The sequence below is a fragment of the Osmerus mordax genome, chromosome 9 (genome assembly GCF_038355195.1).
Source record: "Osmerus mordax isolate fOsmMor3 chromosome 9, fOsmMor3.pri, whole genome shotgun sequence".
NCBI classification, from domain to species: Eukaryota; Metazoa; Chordata; class Actinopteri; order Osmeriformes; family Osmeridae; genus Osmerus; species Osmerus mordax.
Genome location: NC_090058.1, coordinates 7,460,366 through 7,486,132, shown reverse-complemented (window position 1 = coordinate 7,486,132; position 25,767 = coordinate 7,460,366). Strand labels below are relative to the sequence as shown.

The 25,767-nt window shown below is 42.7% G+C and overlaps 1 protein-coding gene across 1 annotated transcript; it reads right to left on the bottom strand.

Annotated features, from left to right (window-relative positions):
* Positions 1-25,276, bottom strand: kiz (kizuna centrosomal protein). Its single transcript, XM_067243504.1, has 15 exons — positions 25,212-25,276; positions 24,446-24,508; positions 24,085-24,247; positions 22,580-22,657; positions 20,309-20,918; positions 19,809-20,118; positions 16,894-17,013; positions 15,916-16,083; positions 14,413-14,563; positions 11,977-12,145; positions 11,287-11,349; positions 9,743-9,841; positions 9,400-9,469; positions 2,659-2,702; positions 1-1,508 (listed from the first exon to the last, which is right to left on the bottom strand). Exons 1-15 carry the CDS (start codon positions 25,274-25,276, stop codon positions 1,405-1,407), a joined length of 2,277 nt encoding a protein of 758 aa, XP_067099605.1. The 3' UTR covers positions 1-1,404.
* Positions 25,277-25,767: the final 491 nt, after the last annotated feature.

Genomic DNA, 25,767 nt, shown 5'->3' with positions numbered 1-25,767 from the left:
TTATATACAATTTTATTTCCATTATATATATAATACAATTATGGAGAAATAACCCATGTATAACATGCAACTCCACCTGTTGGACCTGCTGAGGTGGTGTTCCTTGCTAAATCAGTAAGATTAATTGGAAATCTACTGTATTGTAACTTGCATTGTAATAAAGTGAAAAATAAATGGAAGAATATTGCTGAGAATACACAGACTGATGGAATATGGTGAATGTCATGTGCTAAATGCTGAATATAATCATTGCCTCTCAGAAACGAGTCCACCTGGGGAAAAAAGTTCTCTTAAAAAATGTTTATTGTGTTGTTACTCGCCAGTACAATGTAACTCCACTTCTCCTCTAAGCCATCTGTCACACACACAAGTGTCTGTTGACATGCTCCTTAACATAGATATTATGTTAGGGAAGCCTTTTAGCAAACTCCAAATAATTCCAACACATTCCCTTTCTGTGGTAGGTCAGGGCTGGCTGCAGCCATTAGTGATAATGAGTGTTGAGTCCTCCTTTAGAAGGTTCAGGCATATAAAGTCACCTAAAAGCTGACTAATGGAATCATACTGATGAACTGAACGCCAGAGCTTCTCCAATATTACACTATTTTGTGGAATGTAGGCTTTGCAGTAGATTGCTACAGACGTGATGAACTTGATGTGAATCAAGATTGGGACCTACACAATAAAATGGCTATTAAGAAGCTAAATATGTAGCAAGTTAGTGAAATATGCTTGTAAGACTTTAGACCTGGTTTTGACACTTATGCAAGACATCCTTATATCAACATTACTGTACTACAGGCAAGGGATACCTAAGAGCAAGTTCAAATAAAACTGGAGCTAAACATTTCTTGCTGCCGATAAAACGGCTCCAAAACTATGGTCCCGGGCCTTTTGTCAACTGTTTTTTTTTTGCTGTATTTCCATTCAGAGCTTGATGATAGGCTCTGTCTTGTCCTGGGATACAAGCCTCTTCAAAGGGTTCACAGTTCATTTGGTAGCATCCAGAGTGGCCATTGTCTTTGTCATTTCACAGGTGACTCACATCACTACACTCAAGCATGCTAGATGCAGACCACTCGGAGTTGCTTGCAGCATTCAAAATACATGATTTACAGCCTACTGCAAACAAATCGCTTTAAAAGATCTGTTTAATCTATTTCAAGCTGTTATTATGAGGTGTGAGAGTCGTTCAGATAGAGAGACTGAAGCAGGGTTAACATCAGTGTGTTTGAAAACTCTTCACATACTTTAGCGGCAGAAAAAGGTTTCAACTATATTATTTGTTTTTATGATACAGCATGAATATGATTTAGACTATATAATCAGATGGGAAGGATTTAACACAGAGCAGGAAGACATTACTTACACCCACTTTTTGCACTTGGTGATGTAAGAACATATTCAGTCATAGAAATCTTCAGAGTCATCATTGTTTGTGTCAAAGGGTTGAGGGCGTAGTGCGGCTTCGATCTCTGAGTTGCTGTCATCTGATTCTCCCCAAAAAGCTGATGACAGAACAAGAATGATTTAGAATTAAGGTAAACTCTCTGGATAAGAGCGTCTGCTAAATGACTAAATGTAAACTAAGTACATTTTAAGTCAAGTCGGGAGTCAGGTGGCTGAGCGGTTAGGGAATTGGGCTAGTAATCCGAACGTTGCTGGTTTGATTCCGGGCTGTGCTGACTGACGTTGTGTCCTTGGGCAAGGCACTTCACCCTACTTGCCTTGGGGGAATGTCTGTGTACTTACTGTAAGTCGCTCTGGATAAGAGCGTCTGCTAAATGACTAAATGTAAATGTAATTATAACATTTTTTTTGTAATTTTGCCAGTGGCTTAATTTATGGCAAGCTCTTGAACCTGACAAACCTGTTACTTTAGATCCTAAACCTGTAATCCTTTGCAATTTAAAGCCCTCTTATCCATTGCTACCCTTGGCCTTAATGTACACTGTACAGACATATTTGGCTCTGCTCGCTATGTTAGACGACCGTTTCAAAAACAACAAACGAGTTGTCAATAGTAGATGGTATATTAGTGAAAAAGACTGATATCAGATGAAAAAGTACAGAGCGACTTACAGTAAGTAGAGGGACATAGCCCCCAAGGCAAGTAGGGTGAAGTGCCTTGCCCAAGGACACAACGTCATTTTGCACGACCGGGAATCGAACTGGCAACCTTCTGATTACTAGCCCGCTTCCCTAACCGCTCAGCCATCAGACTCCCGAGTAGTTATTGATTCTTTTCTATCTAATTAGAAACGGGAACTAGCCTAACCAGTCCCTGGCACAGGTTTATCATCAGCCCATAGCATATATGATAGTATCAGCTCACTATCATTCTGTCTGCCTCATCCTTGACTACAGTCCAGTACCCATATATATTCATATTTACATCCAATAAGAGTTTGGTATTATACAATTATGGTTTAATTATTATCTTATATGGCCTTTAAACCTATCAGTCCAAGCAACTTAACCAAACATCTCACACAGCTGACCATTATGAAGGGATACCGGTCTACAACAGTGATATGGTAACAATCAGAGTGGGATAGACACAGTAATAATGCCAACAACAACAGCTCTCCACTGAATTTATCAGTACATTTTGAGTTTTCAACAATAAATTGTAACCCCCCCAAAAATGTAACTCACCTTTTGACTGAACAGCTGGGATTTTCTGATTAATTTTTCCTTTCCTGGGAATATAAAGAATACAGACAATAAAAAACTGTTTTTTATTGACCCAGGGATTATATGAATACCATGTAGATGAAGAAACCAAAGTGATCAACATGAGATTTTTGTTAGCTGTACAGAAACACCTTAAAATGCACAGCATGCACCTTTAGACCTCTTTACCAATGCTCTAGCCAAAATGTGTGCATAACATGCATGTTGTTGGGATACCTCTCCCATCTTCAAGGGGAGAGATTTGCTAGCTAAGCCCATTTTAGAGGGAGAGAACACCAAAGGAAACTACCTTGACTCCTGTTCTAATCGCACTGAAGGACTTCCACAAGGCCCTCTTTATTTAGAAGTGGTCCAGGAACAGGGTTACTGGGTTCCCATAGCGCCAACGATATGGCAATGTAAATGTGTGACCCCCGAAAAGGCTTTGATCTGTCTCGATGCATATGCAATAAGCCCCCGTTCCACTTTTAAAGGCCTCCTCTTCAATTTACATCATCACAGGACCTATTCAAAGGCCCACAATGTACCCCCCCCATCCCATCCCTGCACTAATCATCATCTCTCAGGTTATCGTATATCCATACAGAACATTTGTCTAAAAGTATTGTTCTCACCAGATGAGCAACCATATCATCAAGTGTTGCTCAATCTACATCTATGTTATTCTCTATTCAAACCCCTGACTAGCTTGATTGCCATCCTTACAATGGCCCTGCTTAATTTTTTTAGAGATAAGTCATGGGCAAATAAATGTGATGGTCTGTAGTCTGTGCACACTTAATACTAAATTGCATTAACTCTGATCCTATTGAAATATATCCCAGTGACATCCCTCAACAAGTTGTGGGGAAAATAAAACTATAATTTATTACTGTGACTGTTAGTAGATTACTTTGCCATAGGTGCATCAAATGACACAGGAGCCATAAACATTACAGACTTACCTCACACACTCACGCGGTCCTACGTTTTTTGGGGGGGTATAATAATGGCAACGATGGAAGATGCATGCAAAAGGACACAGACCACATCTGTAAACCTCTGGCACGGAAAATGGGCAAATCAAAATAAGAGCCGGGCAAAGACAAGCAAGGTCAACAAAGTGGAAACTAGGGACAACAGTACAAGGACGCAATCACAAATAATCAGCCTGTCGGTGTGCTTCTGAAAGAGCACCATGTACGTGTGTCCTCCTGACAAACCGCTTCTCCTGTTGTGTCTGTTTGCTTTTTATCAGGCACTTTGATTTAAAAGCTAGCTAGTGATAACCTTAAACGTGGTGTGTTTTATAGTGTGAACATTTAAATCAACTATTTACCCCAAATGTTTTCTTTGCCGCTTACTACAAGGTTGCTTTAGTCGAGAAAGGCAGAGTAAGGTGTCATTTTGCACAGATGATTATTACTAACATGGTCACGTAGTAATTCTGGCAAGTGCAGCCATGAAGTACTTTCAGGGCAATTAAAATAGGTTTTTGCTTCACATTTTCTATAAACACTTAAAATAATGTTCAGGGAACCAACTGTAGTTATAGTGTAAGGTAAGCCTTAAATGTAATTCTATGCTGTGGCGGAGTATATTACTATAGCTCTAAGTTAGATGCAAGATGATGACAGCCTTGGGCTCTACATCACACACAATCACTCTCATAAGAAGAAGTGAACTACCTTGCTAATCCAAGGGAAACAAAGTGAGCCAGGGCAAAATATCCAAAGAGTCAGAAACAAGAAAAAAAAAATAAGAAATAGGCTGAAATTATCAATACAAAACTATGTCTTTGTTTCCCCTGTCACAATAATGACTGCGGTATCAGGGAGTAAAATAGGCTTTTCTTTTCTTTTACTTTCCTCTGTATGGGAACCGTCTATCAGCTGTTCCACTTCAGATGAGGACAAGGCTGATTTCAAGACTGGGCTATTACCATAGAAAGCCCAGCCTGGCGTTGACCCCTCCAATCTAATATTCCATTTCCATAAACATTTATGCCGGTTCATCTTCGGTTGAGTTTTCCCTTAATTGAGGCAATGATCTGAATATGGAAGACTGGGCCGGCCTCTGTTTGGCATGCCCCCAGCAGATGAAGGTGAATGTAATGTGAAAAATGATGCAAATTACACCTATTGAAATGTCCCCTTTGGAGCAACCTTCTCCCTCTCTGTCTCTTAGCTTGTATGATTGTTTACAATATGCCATGTCCTCTTTTGAGATTGGTGCATTATTGTTTTGATCATTGTCTGTTGATCATATATTTACATTACAATGAGATTTGGGTGCACAAGCTTATACATTTACATTACATTTAGTCATTTAGCAGACGCTCTTATCCAGAGCGACTTACAGTAAGTACAGGGACATTCCCCCGAGGCAAGTAGGGTGAAGTGCCTTGCCCAAGGACACAACGTCAGTTGGCATGACCGGGAATCGAACTGGAAACCTTCGGATTACTAGCCCGATTCCCTCACCGCTCAGCCATCTGACTCCTTTTTTTTTTTTACAATTTTTACCTTCATGTTAATTATTCATACATGTGTGGGTCGCTATTTATGAACAGACTAAATAAAATATTGAATACCTTTATTCTTAATATATATAATAGGTTCCTGTGACAAGCAAACACTTGCTGACATTACAGCATCTAGTGTTCTTATCAGGCAGATCATAAAAAAGGTAAAAGTGGATCAAAACTTCTGTCCTGTACATGAATCATGAAAAACCAACAAAGTACAATGTTGATTCTGTATGAACAATAATGCTTACCTCGGCATTTCATACTGACTGTGCACAGATGATCGGTAAAATATGCTACCTTTATTTACCCTATCTTTTTTAAGCTCTGGGCTGCCACCCACACATAAATGCTAATAGCACAGGCACTCTAGCACAGCGGCGCTTGTCTAAAGGTAAAGGGAGACCCATCACCTCATCATCCCCATCAACTCCTACTCCCGTCCGTGCTCTGACCCACAGCAACATTGTTTAGGCTCTGTTTAGACGTTTCAAACAGCCCTATATTGTACCAGGATGTAGCACTTGGGCGGGTGGGGGGGGAGGAGGGCAGGGGGGTAGCAGCAACCCTGGGCGGCCATCATTTCCACTTGGTGCTCTCTAACATGTGAGTGCTCTCTGCTGGTCATGGAGGGGTACTGCAACCGTGGAAAATAAAGAGCCACTGACATGCACGTGAGCACTAGTCCATTTGCTGACGGCTGATTAGCTTTTTCTGAGATGCAATGCATGCAATGATTCAACATAGAAACTAGAAATCGAGACTACTTAATTCCCTGCAATTTAGGACGATATCTACTTCAGATTATGCCTTCTTAGTATTATTCAACATAATGATTTCAATAAATACACAATACTTTACAAAAAGGCTAAAACAATATTTACAAAATAAAATACAGGTAAATAATGTGCAATGCAATTCCAAACAAAACATTGGGGAAAGAGTGTGAAACTGGGTCTAGGATAACCAGGGAGACAGTGTCTGGATGTGAACTCTCCTCTTGGCAGAAGGCTAATGATGGACACGGAGAGGAGAGCAGCCAGAACAGGAGAGTGACCTCCTCTGGCTGCTGCCTCTAAATGCTGCCTTCACCTCCCTGTCTATGAGTCTGCTCCAGTCTGTGTCCCAGCCCTACACCAAGCCCTGGACCCCACTGAAGGAGTGCGAGGAGGCTCACCGACACTGCGGGTAACCGCTGGATGATCCTCCCCGAATCTAAGGGAGTCAGGTGGCTGAGCGGTTAGGGAATCGGGCTAGTAATCAGAAGGTTGCCGGTTCGATTCCCAGCTCTGCAAATGACGTTGTGTCCTTGTACTTGCTGTAAGTCGCTCTGGATAAGAGCGTTTGCTAAATGACTAAATGTAAATGACATTGTTATGGCTAACGTGAGGGAGAAGGGCGAGAGGGGGGATGTGTGTGCCTGGGTGAGATTGTTTTACTGGCTAAAACAAAAAGGTCCAGTCTCATGTATCTCCGTTTGACCTGCAGTCTTTAATGTCAACAATATTTGTCTACATTTGATTCCACTGGCTGAACAAAAATATGCCTGTCTCTACCTACCTCTCTCCTTCTCTTCTCTACCTCCAGCTCTCCGTCCCTCTCCCTCCCTCTTTTCTGTGCTGTGAGAGATGCCACACACATCGCTTCCCCCTGCCTCCACTCAACCACAGAGCGGGCCAACTTCTGATTATGACACTTTGGCAGGGAGTGATTGGGGGCAAATGCCCGTACACATCCTGTAGTCCAAGGAAAAGCCGCAAACACTAATTGTCAAGTCAAGGTTTTTGTCAAGCAGGGACGAGGCATGCCAAACACTGCACTTCGACTGATGACTGGAGAGATCTGTTGTGTTGTGTGTGGAACAAAAATAAAAACTTGAGAGAAGCTCAATCTGAAATGCCTACAGTAAGAAACAAAAAAAGAGAAAGAATAAAAGTAAAATGATTCTTTGCACAAGAGGAAGCAGTGGCATGCACCCTTGGACAAAGGGGAACAAGTGGTCTTTACATGGAGTGCAGCTGCTTATTAAGACTCACTCCTTCGTGTATTATTCCTTTCATTTCCACTCAACCACGAAGTGATTTTGCTTTGGCACTTACAAAGGCAGCAAAAGATTTCTAATGGATGAATCCTTAATAAACAGTTGCAGATCTGTCTACTTCTCCTGGTGATTTATAATACAATAAACGGCAAATTCTATGAAGTATCAAGCTGAAAACACTGTGTGGGAGAGAGAGAGAGAGACGGACAGAAAGAGAGAAAAAAGGAATATGAAAGACCCCAATTCTCTGTGAGGCCATAATAGTGAAATGAGCACATATAAATGTGTTAAGAGTATCTCTTTGCATCTTGTATAGACTGCATGTATTTAATCTGTAAAGCTTATTAAGGCCGAGTCATTGCTATGCAAAGCAGCTCCCTGTGCTTTTCTGTTGCTTTTCAGCCGAGTGCAGTGTTTGGCCAATAGGCCTGGCCCCCCGCCTCTCATTCTGCATTCATAACATGCAACATTTGCACAATGTATCTCTCAAAGGCCCCTGAATAGAGGGCCTTAATACTCATGTAAACAACTGCAAACCAATTACTTAATGAATCGGGCCCACACATAATGAGGAACGACACAAAGGGCTATAAATGCATTTTTTGCACCAAAGCCTCTGCTTTAAACTACAATCCCTCGCCTGTAGTCCAGGCTTAACTGGCAAATCATAATTATTGTCTAAGACAACAGAGGGGAAGACATTTTTGTATTTCAAGTCCAGCACAACTCCTTTTGATGTCACTCATCAGCTCACTAACAAAATAAAGCAAATAATTACCAAGCGCAAAGGACGACTAGAGAGGGAGGAGAGGCAGAAGGCGAGGATGAGTTATAATGAGGATGAGACATAAAAAAAGATACATATATAGTGAGAGAGGAGAGAAACACAGAGAAAGAGAGAGACCTAAAGAGGGAAAGAAAGAAACAGGGCAGAGCATGCAGTGTTATGCTTGTGTTCAAGAGCAGGCCTTTCAGACCACTTGTAGAAGCAATAAAGCGCAAGAAGAGACTGTCATAAGCATAAGTGGAATGCTTAAACAAGCATCCAGCAAAAAAAGAAGAAAAAGAGAATAACAGAAGACCAGGATGAGGGATGACAGTGACCAGCTCTTAACCTTCCTGTGCAACAGCTTCCTCCTACCCGGCAAGATTATTAAGAGTGTTAAGCATGCAAAACTACTCATTAGTCCCATTTGGGTTTGTTTACATGACCGGTGGCTCATCAGAGCTCACTCTTTGTCTCCTTTTCTTTTTCCCATCCCGGTTCGGTTTTATCACCTCAGCTCTAGACTTCCCACGTGCCTTAATGACAGGGAGACAGGGCCGAAGTGAGAGGCTCTGGAGCCGAAATTGGCTCATGTTTATTAAAGAGGGTGGTCATCGGGAGGCTAGCAGAGGCAGCCAGTACAACCTCAATGGAGCCAGGCCATTATGCCCTTCCCTGGACTAATAGGGAGACTGGAAGAGCCCGCTGGCCTGGCCGGGGAGATGTAGACTTCAGGCCCTTGTGTCAGCATGGTGCACCATAATCACATGAAATCAGAGAAGATTATTCCTCATAACGTTTACCCAACCATTACTGCTCCCTAAATGGGCTCCCGGTGAAGAGGCGCTCAGAGGACCCCGAGCCATGCAATTGCACATCTGATGAAGTCGTGTTGATATTCAAATGTAGGAAACGGGCGTTAGCGCACTGCGGTTATTTACTGTCCGATGTTCTTTTTCCCCCTTCCAGCAGCCACTCAGTGTTCTGATTTGAGCGGCTTAAATGTGATTCGAGGACTACAAATGAGCAGACTCTCCGTCGTCGCTCGTACTTGAGAGTTCAGCTTCCATAACAGTTGTCTTGAATTCTCTTCTTGACTTCTATGTGTTTGCACACTTGGCACAGGCCCACCAAACTAAGATTTTGGATTTTGATTGGTTTCGCCTGGCAACAGTTTACGTGTTTTATTTCCTCTTTAAACCCGATGAACCCTGATGGAGAGGTTTTTTAGGACCTTTTGTTTTGGTGCGCGAGTTAATGGGTGGCATCCCCTTGATCTTATGGAAATGAACTGGGAATTATGAGAGCGACATGCAAATGTACATCAAGCACTTTGCTGTCTGGTGGCCTATTTCCTGTGGCCCCTGTGAATAACAACAATGTTCTTACCAGGGGTAAGGGTCTTGATGTGAGGAGCGCTCAGCCCTCCCCCGGTCCTCTTCATGGCCATCGTTTCTTCCTTAAAGAGCAAACAAGACAGATGAAAATGGTGAATGTGGTGCATCTTATTAGGAGATAATCTAATGTTGGATATTCATGGTGATACGAATGGCTAGGTGAAACCAAAAGCTGTGCCCTTTTGCTCTCTTTCAAACAGTCTACTGACATGAGAAATGTGGTCTTTGTTACAGGCTTTCTTTATGGGATGGTTTGACATATGGCCAGTGTTGACCAATGGTTAGGCTTCAGTAGCTAGCTGGCCGTCTGACTGGCTGGAGGTGTCTCTCCCTACCTGACAGACCCCCCTCCTCGTCCTCCTCCTCCTCTCCTCCAGAGCTTTTCAACTTCTCCTGTGTAGCCGATTGTTTAAGCAGCTGATATGCTTTTGTCTCTGTTCACAAAAAAAGAAAGGCACACACACAGAGAGACACACAAAATGGGCCAGTCAAATATTTGCTTAAGACCCAGGTTTTCCAACTTTCAGAGGCTCTCTATTTGATGAGACAACACGCTCTGGTGGCTCAGTCTTTGGGTCTTGGGATGGACAGAGTGGGTGACAACATCACTAAGCTGTTGATTTAAGCCTTGGGTCTACACCAGCAGAGGGGAGCAACAGTTTCCACCAGACCATAATCACCTACAGACATTATCTGGGTATCGCGTTGGCTAGCACCCCTACTAGGACGACAGTGATTGATTTGCTGTTGTAAAGCACTTGTCAGGACCTTTCCTACACTGTGGAGTAGGTATCAGGTTTGAGGACTAACACACAGGCAGGGGGAGAAATCAATAGAACAGATGTAGATAGCGTAAATGGACAGTTGTGTGAAGGGGGGCAATGCCGTCCTCACGCGCATACATTGGTCAATCAAAATCCATATTTGGTGGTAAAAAAGAGGACTGGGTAATGTGAATGTAACAACAAGAAAAGATGGGAAACATATGAAATAAGTAACAAGCCTGTTATGGTTGATGTTGCTTCGATCAGACCCATTTTGGTTCCGAAAAAATTCCCCTCTCGTATTTTCAGCCACTCATTAAAACCTATATAAAATGTTTCTGTAAATCCATCCATTTCACTGGTTTTGATTAAAGGGCTTTTTTTGTGTTGATCTATTAAGAGCATGTCACAGTGGGCTTGTAGGCACACACATGTAACTAATTACTATGAGTTCCTATCTCCAGTATGTGCTAGCAGAGATATACATCACTTGCTGAAGTTCCCAGCGGTGGCTTCAGTCCTGTTTCCAGGACCCTGTTTTCATAGCTCCTTCAATGTTTCCCTTTTGATTAGTAGCGAAGCGAGGCCAGACTCATTTTTGTTGTCGTGCGGCACCTAGGGGGATGCTACCACATGAAAAGCCCAGTATGAAACACGATTCGCCAAGTTTAATAATGTATCGTTTTACATTTGTGAGCTGTGGTAGTCTGGCCTGGCTACCCTGGGTGCTTTCAGGATGCCTTCACATCTAGTCTTTTCAAGTCCACCTCGCCAGAGCATTGTTTAGAAGATAATGAGAGCCAATGACAGATCTCTCTCTCTGTACCCCCGGTATCCTTACAATTAAACCGGGCCCCCGCATTATAACGGGGGGCCCCCCTGCAAATAATCAATTTCTCCCTTGTCCTCTGACTTGCTGAAAACATGCCAGTGTTTTACTCGAAGATAATTAGAGGAACTAGCGCGGCTCTTCAGGTGGGACTCTGACCCCGCGCTCACCTTGATCATCCTAGCCGGGCCATCCATTTAAAAGAACCCATTATTGGCTGCCCGTGGGAGGAAAACAAACGACACACAAGAAGTGTGAATGCCAGGCCTTGGTGCTGCCTTTTTACCTCTAATAGGAATACTTTCCACAGGGCTTTCGTCCTGGCTGTCCTCTTCACCACTTTGTACTCCTGTAAGAAAAGAGAAGCCCACAGTGAGGCTCAGAGCCAGGAGGGGAAGGCTGGGAAGGGGGAGGGGGTAGAGAGGGTGGGGGCTCACATGGGCTTTCTTTCTCTCTGAATAGAGGGCCCTATGAAGACTGGGGTGGTGGGGGATTCAGGGGGAAGAAAGAAGGCCCATGGTGAAAGTGATTTCTTTCATGATAGAGGGGGAAAATTTGGTTTCTGCGCGGCGATTTGCTCATACCTCCAGAAAAATTGCTACTCCCAAGATCGAGTTGATGTCACCACCAATCACAGCGAAATTACTTACCTGCCCCCTTCTGGACAATTGGGTAGAATACCTACATTGTCGCGCTCCTAGTCCTAGTGTGAAAACATATCCTTAAGAAAACATTTCCCCCTTTGTGTGCTTAAACGGCTTAAAGCTTATATGAAGTAGCTTTGCTATCTTAGCTGTGGATCCACACTGGGAGATCTTGGGGGTACATACTGCCTTGATACCTCTCTCATGTATAGTCTCCCTGTCTTACCCAGCATCACCACACCCTACAAGCTGGAGTCTGCTGTTTATTTTCTCTTCACCTGACAATGTGATAGACAAGACAAATAGGTGGGGGGGGGGGGGGGGGGTATGACCTTGCATCCTGTCGGCATTCCGATGCTCCTGGGCTGGCCCCAGGGTTCGCGCCTTTCCACTGTCATCCAGGAGGGAGGGCAGGCCGCAGGAAGATGAACCACTCTTCTCCGTAGGGCCCTCCTCATCCTCACTTGACCGGGAGAGTAGTGTCCTCAGCAACACTTTGGCCTGTGTGCGAGCACAAATTAAAACCACTGTCTAATTAATCCATATTGTGAAAGGAGCGTCAAATTGAACTCCTAGAGATTAGGTAAGTCATTTACCCCAGCCCTGGCTGCTCTACAGAGCGCAGCATGCTTCAAACGCTTGGCAGGGGGGAACATTTTTTACTTCAAATTCACTCTCATTTAACCAAGAGATTAATTCTCTCACTCACTCTCTTTCTCTCAAATGTTTTTTTTTTTCTCCTTCTTTCCCTCTATTTCACTCACTCACACACACACACACACACACACACACACACACAAACCTTGCTCTCTCACTCTTCTCATGCATGAGATTAGACAAGCGTCTAAAGAATGCAATCATCCTGGCGTTAATGTGCAACACGTTGGCTGCTATCTCCTGTGTGAGAGGACTGAGAGGAAACTGCCTCTCTGCCTCCCTCTCCACTCCTTAATCTCGGGGGAGATGAGGATACACAATTAAGAGGAGCTGTGGTGTGTGATGAGAAGCAGCGAGATCCCTCCACACACAGACACCTCCCACACACGCTCCCCCCCACACACGCTCCCCCCACACACTCTCCGCATATCAAACCCAGCCATCGTCATCTGAGAGATAGGCCTCTGTCTCTCTTCCTCGCTCTCCTGTCATCAAAGCCCTTCTCTCCGCCTCAGATGGCTGTTAGCAACTTTTAATGATGAGTAATATGAAGGGGCTGATCAGGAGGATTTAAGAAACACACGTTAACTTTAAGTGCGTGGTACAATGTAAGTTGTTATCAGCAGGTCACTGGGAAGAGATTGACAGTCTGTATGTGCTTTCATGTCACCAGAGAGGAACAAGACCACAAACAAACATGAAACTGATCTCCTGGGTCTTAGTATGGAGCAAAAAACTGTCTTGATCCTTGTTTCTGATAGGGCTTTCCAACACAGTATATACTATACTATAGTGAAATGGTCCATGGTCCAGAGTGCTCTCACAGACACACTGTCTTTTAAATATCAATGAACGCGACTGTTGGTACTTGAATATTCAAAGGGCCTCTTTGAGAGCGTGCATGCGAGCTGCATGCTCCTGTTTGTCACCGAGTGGCTGGAGCTGTGCCGCAAGACGTAAATGGAAACCCTGTTTGTTTTTGTGTGTGTGACAGCGATGGAGAATACACTGTTATGAGGCAGAGAGGTTACACTCAAGCTCATCCTGATGTACTTGGACACGATGATCAGGATGGCGGCACCTCACGTCCCTTTGTCAGTACATATTTTCAAGAGCCTCTACAACCTCTCTCTACCTCTCTCTACCTCTCTCTACCTCTCTCTACCTCTCTCTACCTCTCTCACGTCAGGGATGTCGTGGTCACATCTCCCTGCCACATGAAGCACAGCTAAAACGCCAGCAGGCCTGTTCAGAAAATTGCATTGAGGTATAATAGCTTTTGGGGGAGAAATAAATAAGTCTCCTCCTTTGTTGTAAGGGGCAAATACTTTGGGCCCTCCATTGATTGTTAAAAGATGGACTGATATTGTATGTTTTCAGATTAGATTTTTAATGTGGTTGCATGCAACGGTTTTTAAAATGGACCTGGACACAAAGGCACCAAGATAGGATGTAAGATTGGTTTCAATAGGGGACCTTACTCTTTGCATCACCTTTGGGGCGTAAGTGGGCCATGTGAATATTCACTGTAATTTCCTCCCCAGTTTAATTGGGCATACTCTGCAGCAAGGTCAATGAGGAGGGAATTTCAAAGACTCCTGCCGCTGTTGTGAAGAAGGTCTAAATGGGTTCCTCATTCACGCAGGCCTGGGCCACGGCAATACTCCAGCTAATAACGAATTAAATGCTTGTGTTTTTCAGGAGAATAAGCCATGGGATGAAAGGAGTCGGGGCAGAGCCTGTTATTTACAATTAGTGCCTGGGTCAATGTTTCCCTTTGGTCAAGGTCAGCTCATGGAGTAATCTGATGAGTAAGCAAAGATCCATACCTAGAAGTGTAGACAAAGAGAAAGAGAGTACCTCTGAGGAATAACTACTCCCTTCTGAATGGTTGTAATTATTTACCTAGTGTATCATGAAGAGGAAAGGTCCCCCTTTAATTGAACGGAACAGTTCACACAAAACTGTCATCCTACAATTCTCAGAGAAAGGCAATCCTCTACAGAAAAAGGGAAGCAAAAAAGGATTGCGTGAATTTAGAGTGAACTATCCCTTTAAAAAGAACGAGCCCCTCCAGCGTGGGTGCATGTGGAGGTGGGGTGCTAGTCTACCTTTTGGCTGTAGGAGGCGTGGTGCGGCAGCAGCACCGGGGTGAACAGCTGGACCAGGCGCTCTGTGCTGAGCACACGCTGGTCCTTGAGCAGGAGGGCGTGCTTGAACCAGCGATCCCACAGTGGAGCGGCATCATTGGGGAGACTGGAGCTGTGGAGAGGGGATGGAGGGAATGGAGGGAGGGGCCCAACCATGAGAGAGAGATGGAGAGGCGGGATGAATGGAAGGTGTACAGTACACACTGAATTTAAGAAATGTTTTCTCATTCCTTTGAAGTTGGAGTGAAAGGTTTTCAAATGGAAGTGAGTCACAATGACAAAAAACCCCCATCTACTTCAAAATTAATTTGAACTGTAAGTATGAACTGCGGTCACACATTCTAACATTTTGCCAAGGTGCTTTGATGCAAAAAATTAAATACTTGATGCATAGTTATTGAATTGAATTGTTGGAGTTTACGGTGAGTAAGAACTCTTTTCATTCAAGAAAAATAAAAAATGGAACTTATTGAACAAAAGGGAACCCAAGGATACAGCAAAAAGGTGAAACAGCCAATAGGCACCTCAGCAGGCCAGTGGGGTATAAATGACATCTTAGAATGTGTTTCTTTAGCCTGTGAACACGCTAGAGGAAAAGGTCTCCCAGAAATCAATGAAGTATTGAGGCAGAGCAGAGCTTTGGCTCAAAGTGTGACTACTCATTATCAAAAGAAATGGAAGTCACAGATAGGGGCATTTAATTTGCCCATGACATTCACACAGCTAGCAACGCCACTGAAGGTTTGCGGAATGACCTTTACATTTTGTGAAGGACTGTGACACGAATAGCCGTTCCATACAATCTCCCCAAGTGTATGCCCCTTCGCCAGTGTTCGCCAGTGTTCTCTAGTCAAACTGTTAAAAAAACATCTAATCTACTCTTTGTCTGAAAAGTGGAATTCATCTTTAAAAATTTGTAATTTTTATTTGGAATGGAGAGATTGGTCTATTGAACTCTGTCACTTGTAGAGCACTGATATCTCGGTTTTGAATGACTCCATTATTGTTCCCATTTACGACAGGAGCAGGAGTTGGACATTTCTACGTGTGAACACTCTTCACATACACAGACTTACACACACACCTTACATCTTAAAGGCTCAAATATCTTGAAAACTGAAACAAACCCAACTAATGTCTGTCAAAAAAGGCTATACTTTTATCAAACAGCTGATTAATATACTGAAAAGACAGGCCTACTGTATGAAATGACGTCCATGAAATCAAGTCAGGCCTGAAAACACTGCAGGTGACTATCAAAGGGTCACAGCACTACTGACAATCTACACATAATATATCATCACAATCACCTCTTTCCTGGTCAGTATTACAAACAGAACACATAACGTCAGCACCTTACCCCCCCCCCCCCCCCCCTCCACTCACACCCAAACCCTCAGTTCAAAACGACTGACATGAAGCAGTCTCATCTTGGATGGTGCCTTCACATAAATCCTTCCTTACCTTATGTGCCAGGGTTCTGCGTTGGAGCCATGAGCTCTAACTATCTCCTCCGGTAACAGGCAGCCCTTTGACGTGCTGCATGACAACCTCTGAAGCTGATGAAGGACGACGGCTCCACATGCTTCAAGGTCCTCTCCATTCACGCCCGCTGCCCTGGTGTTACAGAGGCTGCCCAATATATAGAGAGCAGTGAGCTATAACTGCCAGGGTGCCTGGGGCTCAGCCCTGCAGGTCAGGGGTATGGGGGGCACACACACACACACAGGCGCGTACACCCAAGCGTGTGCACACTCGGGCATGCAACACACACCCACGCGTCGCATGCACACAAACACACATGAGCACACACGCACACACACACACACATAAAAACGCTCAGCAGTTGGAAACGTATCTCACACACATTCACTTAACGTACAGTACACAAATACAAGCTCTCTCACATATAAGCTACAGTACACAATAACCCATTTACAGCCTAAGGCCACAGCAGGGGTCCCCCCAGAGTCTTGCTTTAGGTGGCATCCTTTAGCCTGCCCCTTTTATGCTCCAATTGTTTGGAAGGATAATTGGACAAGAGGCAGTAGCTTCTTCGAAGCCATTCAGATTCTTTCACATTTGTTTCCTAATCATTTCTTTTCTGATAACAACTCTGAGTAAACTACAATGGCCGCTTCCTACATTCACTGCTTCTCCCTGACATCCAATAGTCCCGGCACATCATTCAGCTGCTTAATGTGGTTACTATGACACTCCAGTGTGTTTGAAAACCCCTTGGAAACCAAGATGTGTCTGTGAGAGTGTGGTTGGGAGCCAAATGATGACACTTGATATAAAGTGAAAGCCCTTGGCGGTAGGACAATGCATTTCCTTCCAAATCCACCAACACTACTTGATGATAATAGAATACAATTGCAGCAAAACTCGGGATAAAACTAATATACATTTTGATTAGGCTAATTATGAGCAACAGTTCACCTGATCAGCATGTTGCGTTTCCTCTCTCCAAGTGTTGAGACTGAGTAGATATTAGTTTGCTCCCCACGGAGCCGTCCTTCAATGCTCTCCAACAGATGAAACAGTCCTTCCTGGGAGAGCCTGAAAGAACACAAATGCTACGGCATTAAAGACTCAAAGAGAAAGAAAATGGCTGAGACGAGCAGATCAATATTTGTCGCAGTCCTTCCAGGTCATTTGATTCCACTGGGGTCCTCAAGGTCTGTTCCTGAAGTCAGACCACAACAGTGATGTGGTCACAGCTAAGGCCACAACCTTTCAATTAACTGTCCATTGATATGGAGTGATGGACTCCTTGGTAAATTGTGTATGAGCTGTGAATGGTGTACAATGAGGTCAAAAAAAGATTTCTTAAAGAAGACCTTCGTATAGAAATGTATTCATTCCACCAGCTTCAAGGACAAACACAATTCTCAACCCCCTAACCAAAAGAAAAATGCCTAAGACAATATTTTTATGGTTTTTGGTGGGAGATTTCCAATTTGAGCTGGTTCTGTAAGGAGCGTGTACAAAAAATTAGTGATGGATGCCTAATGCATGTGGATTTTAGAAATCCATTTCTTTCTGGAGCATTAAGCTCTGGGTGGCCTTCATTGAATTCCCCAGAAAAGCCCGAGTTGAGATCCTGAGCCCCCCAAACATAAAAGGGGCAAAAAGAATTTATGACAATCCATAATGGGTTTCAGGGTTAAGGGTCAGCAAACAATTGCTCCTTCTCTTTTGCAGGTTGTTTCCTGGTAACATTCTGATTAAGCTGGAAGCTTGAATTATATCCATGACATTCTGTAGTGCACAATCCATCTGGGCTAAGTCCTCTTCAATACAACTGAAGTAGCATGGGCAAAAGCTCTGCCTTCGGCCCCCCCTCCCAAAAGCGTGGGCCTTGAAATAGTCATCATCTTTCTCTCCACTTTATTTGTCAGTGCTCTTCAAAGGGGGACCTTTGGGGGGGGGGGGGATTTGTTGTGTATGTCACAGACCTTTGGATTGTTGTAGGGATTCGCTGTAAGGTCTCCAACCTCACTTTTCGTGTTGCAGTGAATGTGAGTGAGAGAGTGTGAGAGAGACAGTAGCCACATCTCGATATCATTAGGAGTGTATAGATCGCGAGCAAGGACCAGGTCAGCCTCTTTGGCAATATTACACTGAAACCATGTTCAATGGAGCCTTCTGGGTGATTTCCCACATTTAATAGTCTCACAGGAATGATTGGTGTCAGGGCATTTCATCACACACAATATATACTAAGGGTACTGGGAAAATATACTGTATCACAGATCTAAAAGCTCATTGCAGAGGCTTCATGGAGAAAAACGTATTTAAGGATACCTGTGGTTGTTTTTTTAGGGTGCAATACCCTTCTAAAGGAAAATAATGTATAACCTTATAATTTCAAGATATGATGAAAAAGGAAAGGAATATTCTTTTCAGCTGTTTTCAGAAGCACAGGGAGAGCAACACTTCTATAATAATAGGAAAAGTAATTACATCGTCCACAACCAATTCAAAATAATAATCAGCCGAAAGTATGGTGTAGCCTCCCTCGTTGATGGTGAATAAAAGTTATTCATGAGACTATTCATGACAACAGGCCTAACCGCCATACAATAAACAAGACTGTTCAGTACATAACACACCCTTGTTAGTGTTTACAGTATGTGAAGAAATGTTGGGCAGCCACACTATGAGGGGAAAAACGACATCCTTGTTTGAGAGAGAAACACTATGGGCCCATTATTATGAACACTAAAGAAACCTGGGGGTTGTTGCTGTCCTTCACTCCCTCACCCTGCCACACTGCAAGGAAAATATAATGGGATAATCTAATGAATTGCCCTGGCTTCTTTGCCCTGCTTGTGAGCTAAATGGGAAGAGCGATATCAACTCTAACCTTGACGTTAGAGAGGCTGGGAGACTTAGGCTTTAAATCAAAGTCTTAGTTTTCTCCTCATACACAGGGCTCTGTGTTAACAATACCAGCACGGTCCTCACCACCCCCATTCTCCCTGTTGTCTGTCATGGAGGTCATTGTGGGTAAGACCAAAGTATGTCTTACAAACGATCTATCTCAAGGTGAAAAAAACTACAATCTAGACAGCCATCAGATCTGTTGTCACCAATAAAATGCCATCTTATTTGGTAAAAAAAGATAATTCAGAAACATACAAACCATGCAAAAACATAGAGAGCAGAATGTTTATCTCACGGACTGAAATGAGAGGGTGAAAATCAGTATTGTCTACTCAGTTCATGACTGTTACTTTGTATCCATGTTCTGGCATATTCACATTCTGTACAATCCAAACCACAAAACAATGGGATCCTCAACACCAAGGCCATCATGCATTGGATTTGTTGCTGTACTATAAGTGCTGTCCACATGCCCACCCTCCAGAACACTCTATTCAGCCACAAATTTCCTCCTCCAAGGCGACTTCCTGAGGTCTCTCGAGCAGAAAATTGCTCCGTTACAGCATTATCTTGGATTATGGCAATAACGTCTGCCATGGGTCTCCAGCCCTCCCTACAAAGTGGACTGTTGCCACAGCTGAGCAGAACTAAGAGCGAGGTTGTGTGGACCGTGACTCCCATGATCCTCTCTGTCAGCCGCAGATGTGGCACAGGGGGTGGGGGGTGTGAGAGGGGGAGCGTGGGTGCTTGTAGCATTATCACACAAGGCCAACTTCAGGATGGCTGACCATCTGAGTTTATAGTTATATTGAAGCTAGATATTCTCTGTAGCATTCTCTTTGTTTGCCTAACTCAACGATAAACATATTAATGTAGGTAGAATTTGACACCCCCAAAAAAACTGCCAGCAAATGCCTTTAAATAGTTCACACTTGTATTTAAAAACGGTATCAGAGACAGCCTACCTTCCTGAGGATGTTTCTAGAGATGTGGATCCACTACTTGATTGGGGTCTGGTCTTTCTGTCTGCAGTGTGGAGAGATTCCAGACTGTGTAAACTGGTGCTGTGGTGTTCGCTTTCCACAGGCAAACTACTCTTCTCAGGTAGGCCCGATGATCCTTCAGTCCTCCTGGTAGGAGGGACGTCTGGGTGGTGGGGCCCACCCTCGGACACCTCAGCCAGCTCAGACTCTGTGAGGGAGATGGAGAGGTCACTTCCACTGGTCACTGAGAGCTCCACGCTGGAACTGGAGATGCTCACGCTCACACTTCTCTCTGAAAACAAACAGTAAAAAATGATTTGAGTTACTGTGCGACGGATTGGAAATCTTCTTTGGAATTAAAGTTCTCGAAACGGCATTGGAGACACACAGAGAATGACATTAAAACAATAATTTAAAAAACTGAAAAACACAGTATACTAACCACAGCCCAGCATCGGGAACAGTACAACATCATATCAAACCTGGCTCATCTTGAGATTCTTTTCTAAAGTCGGGTCCATGTGTTGATTTCAGGAGGCCTTTCTCCCCCTGCTCGGTTATGACATTGTGATGGGCAGCTTCTCTGGAGTGACTGTATTCTGCAGATGAATTCCTCTCACACTCAGGACCTGCTCCACTTGGAGACGGACTATTCTTCAAGGGCCTCGTCAAGGTCGCTGGAGGTGACAGAGGTTGTTGATCAGCTCCACAAGGCACGCTGGTGCCTGCTGTGAAGGCACAGACCGATGCAACCGCCGCCGTCATCCTTTCATGTTTGTCACTCAAATGACATCCGTCGGGGGAATCGTTTGAGCCTGAAATGTCATCTGATAAATGCGCCCGGCTGCCGGCGGTTGCCTCTCCGGAAACTTTGGAGTCCTTCAAAAGGCCACTTGGCGGGCGTTCGGAGGAGCGCAGACGACGATTGGGCGAAGGATGCAGTGCTTGGCATGAGTGTACACTTGTGGTGGCATCTTCAGCTGCAGACACTCCGGAGGTCTGGCGACCCATGAATACTGTGGCTGGATTGTATAAATCCTTAGCCAGGCGAGACAGAGATTCACCCTGCTCATGTGTGTGTAAAAAAGCTGCCTGTAAAAATAAATATAGCAAAATATGTAACACGGACGTGAATTATAAACAATACTATGCATTTTATTGTCAAGTCAAGTCCCGTTGGTATAGATTACAAGTTTGTTGTGTAAACAGCAATTGTCTACAACATTAACAAAGATTTTAGAGCAATGACATCTACTTTAACAATGGTTAAGTACACTTTTCAATGTATACCACATGCTAACAAAATATTACACTAAATGTTCTGTTCATGGATGGGAAATGACCTAAGCAGTGATTCCATACTCTAGTTTGCACTTTAAGTTATAGTTTTATTACATGTATACTTGTTTTTGTCAGCAGTACAGTCAAGTATGACCCTCACAAATGAGGTCATAAAAGATTTTATCTGAATGAACTCTATTCTGGAGTCTTTTAAAAAGTCACACTTCTTTGTGTTGGAATGCTGACAGTTCATTGGGGCAAGGTCAGAATTGTTTTCAAATCATTTTTCAGAACATTGTTGCGCGATCAATGTATTAACTTTTAATCTTATTAGCAATCCTTTACGACAGTTGTGATTCATGTCTGCAATGGCACTGTTAGGGGGAGGGAGAAAAAAAAACCTTCCCCCAAACATAATAACAAAAAGCATGGCTTCTGTTTCTTTTCTGATAAGAGTCTTAAATACCAAACAGTTAGCTGCTTAATAACATTCACTGTAAACCATGCTGCCCGCCCAGCAGATCCACAAAGTAGGTAAAAAAGAGGAAAAGTTAATTTCTTGGCTGAGTGATTCCATCGGTAGCTGCAGGGCAAAGTAGAAAGTGTTTCACTAAAGTAGCAATTGATTCTTCTATCAATCTGCGGCACGCGCGTGCTCTTCCAAGGAATGTATTAAATATGAAAATCATATCCCGTTATCATCTGTCTCCAGCTTTCAGGCCGGTAAGCTTCCCTTAATGAATGCTGCAGCCTGAGGGACATGCACACTGCCAGCAATGGCTTGTATGCATAATGGAGTGACGGTACCATTTTGCTCATTACAATATCGCCAAGCTGAGGGGGGTTTTGCACACAGTCACAAGTGACTGCTCTAGACAGCATGCTCCAAGTTATTATGAGATGTCTTAGACATTTCATCTAAAAGAGCTTTAACTGCTTTAAGTGAAGGGAGAGGCAGCTATGGGCTTGAACTACACCATTTGTACAGATGCACCAGACAGGATTAGGCAGCTGTGCTTTTACAGATACACAGTTTAAACGTAGACTCCTCCACAGATTTTCTTTGCATAATGTCTACTTTTCTTTGTTGTTCTAAAATGTGGACAACTCAGTTTGCTATAGTCGAGATTTGCATTATACTTGTATACATAACAAAAAAGAAATTCAACATCGTAAAGGCATACAAGTACTTATTTTCCATGACTGTGACCCAAATGTAATATGTCAAGCCTACATATTCTACAAAAGGGCTAGATATGTATAGATAGGTTTTCTTGATATCAACACGGTTGGTCAGGTATTAGTGCACTGTCTCAAACAATAATCACACTGTGAATAGGGAATTACAAAAAGTAGACAAAGAAACACTGCAATAGCTATAAGAAAAAGCAAGGATTTATGTTTGTGAAGAAACACTGGGTTCGAATTTATTTTACTAATTAAGATTGACATTTCAAGATATCACTTATTACCTTATTTTCTTCATCACTTTGCTGTTCTTTCTTTTTCCTTAGAGCCGTACATTTGGAAATCCGATTGAAGAATTCAAGCTGGGAAAACAACAACAATACATTATTAATCTAAAAACAAATTAACCACAAGTAATATGCAGTATGATATAATTATAATGAAATAAAATTCCCATGCTACTACAACAATTGCTTTCCAATACTGGTACAATAATATACTAGGATAATTGACATGTCTCACAGGTCATTTACATAATCTAGACATGTGTAAACACGAACGGTTTCTTTAAAACATTAATACTGAGTTAAACATGATCTGCAAACATGAGGGAGGAAATACAAAAGTGTCCAAAACGTTTGCGTCAGTCACCACGGGTATTCCCCAGTGAGTGTCCTCTACACTGGCTGCCAACACTCTTAATCAATTATCTGAGTAGCCAGACTGACTGCTCTAATCCCAACTCCAATTAAACAGTCTAATGGTGCAGTTAAGGGCAAAGGGATTAAGTCGAACAGCAAAGGCCTTTTCTTCATAACAATACCAATTTCCACATAAAAAGGCGACTTCTGTTAATCAAAAACGCTAAATACACTCGTTATCTATTTGCACCGATTTTCCAGTGGGAGATAAAGTCAGTGTTACAAATGATTATAATCATTAGAATTAGATAGAACGGTACGGTATGTGTCAATAAAGATCAACTATTTCTATAGACCCGTAAATAAACAGATGGCATCCTATTTACCATAGTATACAATCCACAGAGAATTATTATAGGGTGTTCAGATTATTTTAAATAATCGAACTAGGGTTACAAAAGTCTGTCATACATGAAAGGCACATCCATACTTTTAGGATGTTGCTATTAATCTAGAGGATAGAACAAAAAACCACATTAGCTTACCTTGAGAAAGAAAATTATAAAAAGAAATGACATGACAACAAATGTCTGATTCATTAAGCATGTGGAGGAAACAAAGCAACTGCTGGGGGAGGGGGGATAAACCTCTGGGGTACTTCAGTGTCTCAATATTGGGCAATTAATTTAGCGAGTTATAATTAACCAATTTTGTTAATTTGATATTAAGCTGTTGAGCACTGTTGTTGAGTTTTAAGTGATAATCTGACTCTCTCATTGTTTTCTCTCTTGCTCATTTGCTTGCAGTGATAAATTGCAGTGTTCAAGTGTTTACTATTGTTACATCAAGCAAATGAGAGGAAATATCCCGACAGTGTGACAATTAGAGCATAATACTACTATTGAGAATAAGGATGCTACATGAAGGCCTATCATATTTTCTAAAGCGTTTCCTATTGCTGGAACAGTGAAGAGTCAACACATTACTAAACAGAACACTGCCACAGGTTTCTGCTACAATGTTTTATGATTATTCTGACTGTTGCACAACTAGGGTTTGTAGAAGACAATAAAAATCACATTGAAAATGTGTAAGAAGCATGACGCTACAGTAAGAGATGGGGAGTGTCACTTTGGTGTTGCAGGTACCTTGTGTTGGTGCAGGGAGCTATGGTCATGATGCTGGTCCTTCATATTGGTCTCAATGCGCTCCACGTCTCTCAGTAACTCCAGGTTCCTCACTTTCGCTTGCCTCTCTCTTTCACAGATTTCCTTGAGATGACCATGTAGTTTGGCACACTTTAACTGTGAGCTAAGGGAAGTGAAAGTATGTTATTAAAATGCATGAGGACAAGACTAGCATATCACTTTTAATTGAGACACAATCCTAAATAAAGACATAAAAACACATTCTTAATCCAATTGTTTAATGAGAAAAGTCTAATGTTATTAAATCTTAGTATTTTGATAATGTACCACTGCAGACTGTATCTGGTAGTGGAAAACTTACATTCGCTTATCAGATCTAGAATAGGCAAACAACACTCTCTCCAACTCCAGTCTCCTCTTCTCCCTGCAAGAATTTTGAGGAGAATTTTCACCAGGCATCTCAATTCAGTTCAGCAAGTTTACAAGTCTATAGTTGTTACACAGTTCTACAATATATGAAAGTTTAGTTTTTAAATGAATATGTATAGTGGTAAAGTCTGCAGATCAAGAGGTCACAAGTTTGAATCCCCCTTTGTAAGCTAAATACAGCAAAATTACAGCAAAAAACACATTATCTAAAATAATACTGAACAAGTATAATAACTCACTACACAATTCATTCTATAGGGACAGTATATTGGCTACGGGGATAGTTTGACAAATAGTCAACTGACGTTAACGTGCAAAGAAGCTGAAGAGGACTTCCACTTTTACTAGAGCTAGCTAGCTAGCATCGCTGTACCCAACACCGCGTTCCGATATACAGCAAGCTCTAACATTAGCAAGCTGAATAAACAGCAAATCAACAACTAAGCAACCGTAAGTTAACAACACAGAGGTTAGTGCTGTTGTATGTCTTGCGTAGCTGCCATATGCTATCTGACAAGAAAATATCGACACAGTTCTGCAATCAAACTAGCTGGCTAGCTAACTAGCCATTGGCTAGCCTAAGCATCATCAGCCAGCTGAGTACTGTAGGATACCTCTTCTTCGGGCAGTCACTCACTATAGATCGTGGTTTTATAACAGGCCTTTTAAAACTGTAGAAAATGAACAACTTTACTTACCTTTTGTGCATGCTTTGTTGAATAGCTCCTATTCTTTCAAAATACAGGCCATCACAAAAAGCCATGACTGCCCTCCGTTTTGTGGTTATACTGTGTAGATTGGTATTTTAAAATACCCGGCGAAAAGCTTGCGCTACCTAAACGTGTTTGCTTTGGTTGCCATGAGCACCAGTTCCCATAACCCCCTTGTGGTAAACAGTGGGACGAGGGGGAAATAATGCAAGAAACTAAAACAGTGGGACTGCCTTCAACTGCCCTTCAATGATGGATGTGCACATCCACATTGAAGGCACATCTTCTTTCTTCTTTGTCAACTTGCATATAACGCACAATAGAAGTGACCTCCCTAGAAACCATGGCATCTATAAATGGCATGCCTATGCAGGTGCATAACATTTTATTGAAGTGATTCTGAAAGACAGGGTGTTGTCTGTTTTGACTGAGATATGTGGGGACCGTTAGAGAAACTTTACAGGACAATACAATGTCTTTCATAAAACGCTTTGGACAATAATTCAGTAGCCAGCATTTTACACCTTTAAAGAACAAAAAGATG

Excerpts from the sequence above, each read along its gene's own strand:
- kiz (XM_067243504.1), bottom strand. The coding sequence starts at position 25,276 with ATGGCTTTTTGTGATGGCCTGTATTTTGAAAGAATAGGAGCTATTCAA. Across the intron at positions 24,509-25,211 it reads CAACAAAGCATGCACAAAAG|GGAGAAGAGGAGACTGGAGT; the intron begins GTAAGTAAAGTT and ends AAATTCTTGCAG. Across the intron at positions 22,658-24,084 it reads GCTCCCTGCACCAACACAAG|CTTGAATTCTTCAATCGGAT; the intron begins GTACCTGCAACA and ends TTGTTTTCCCAG.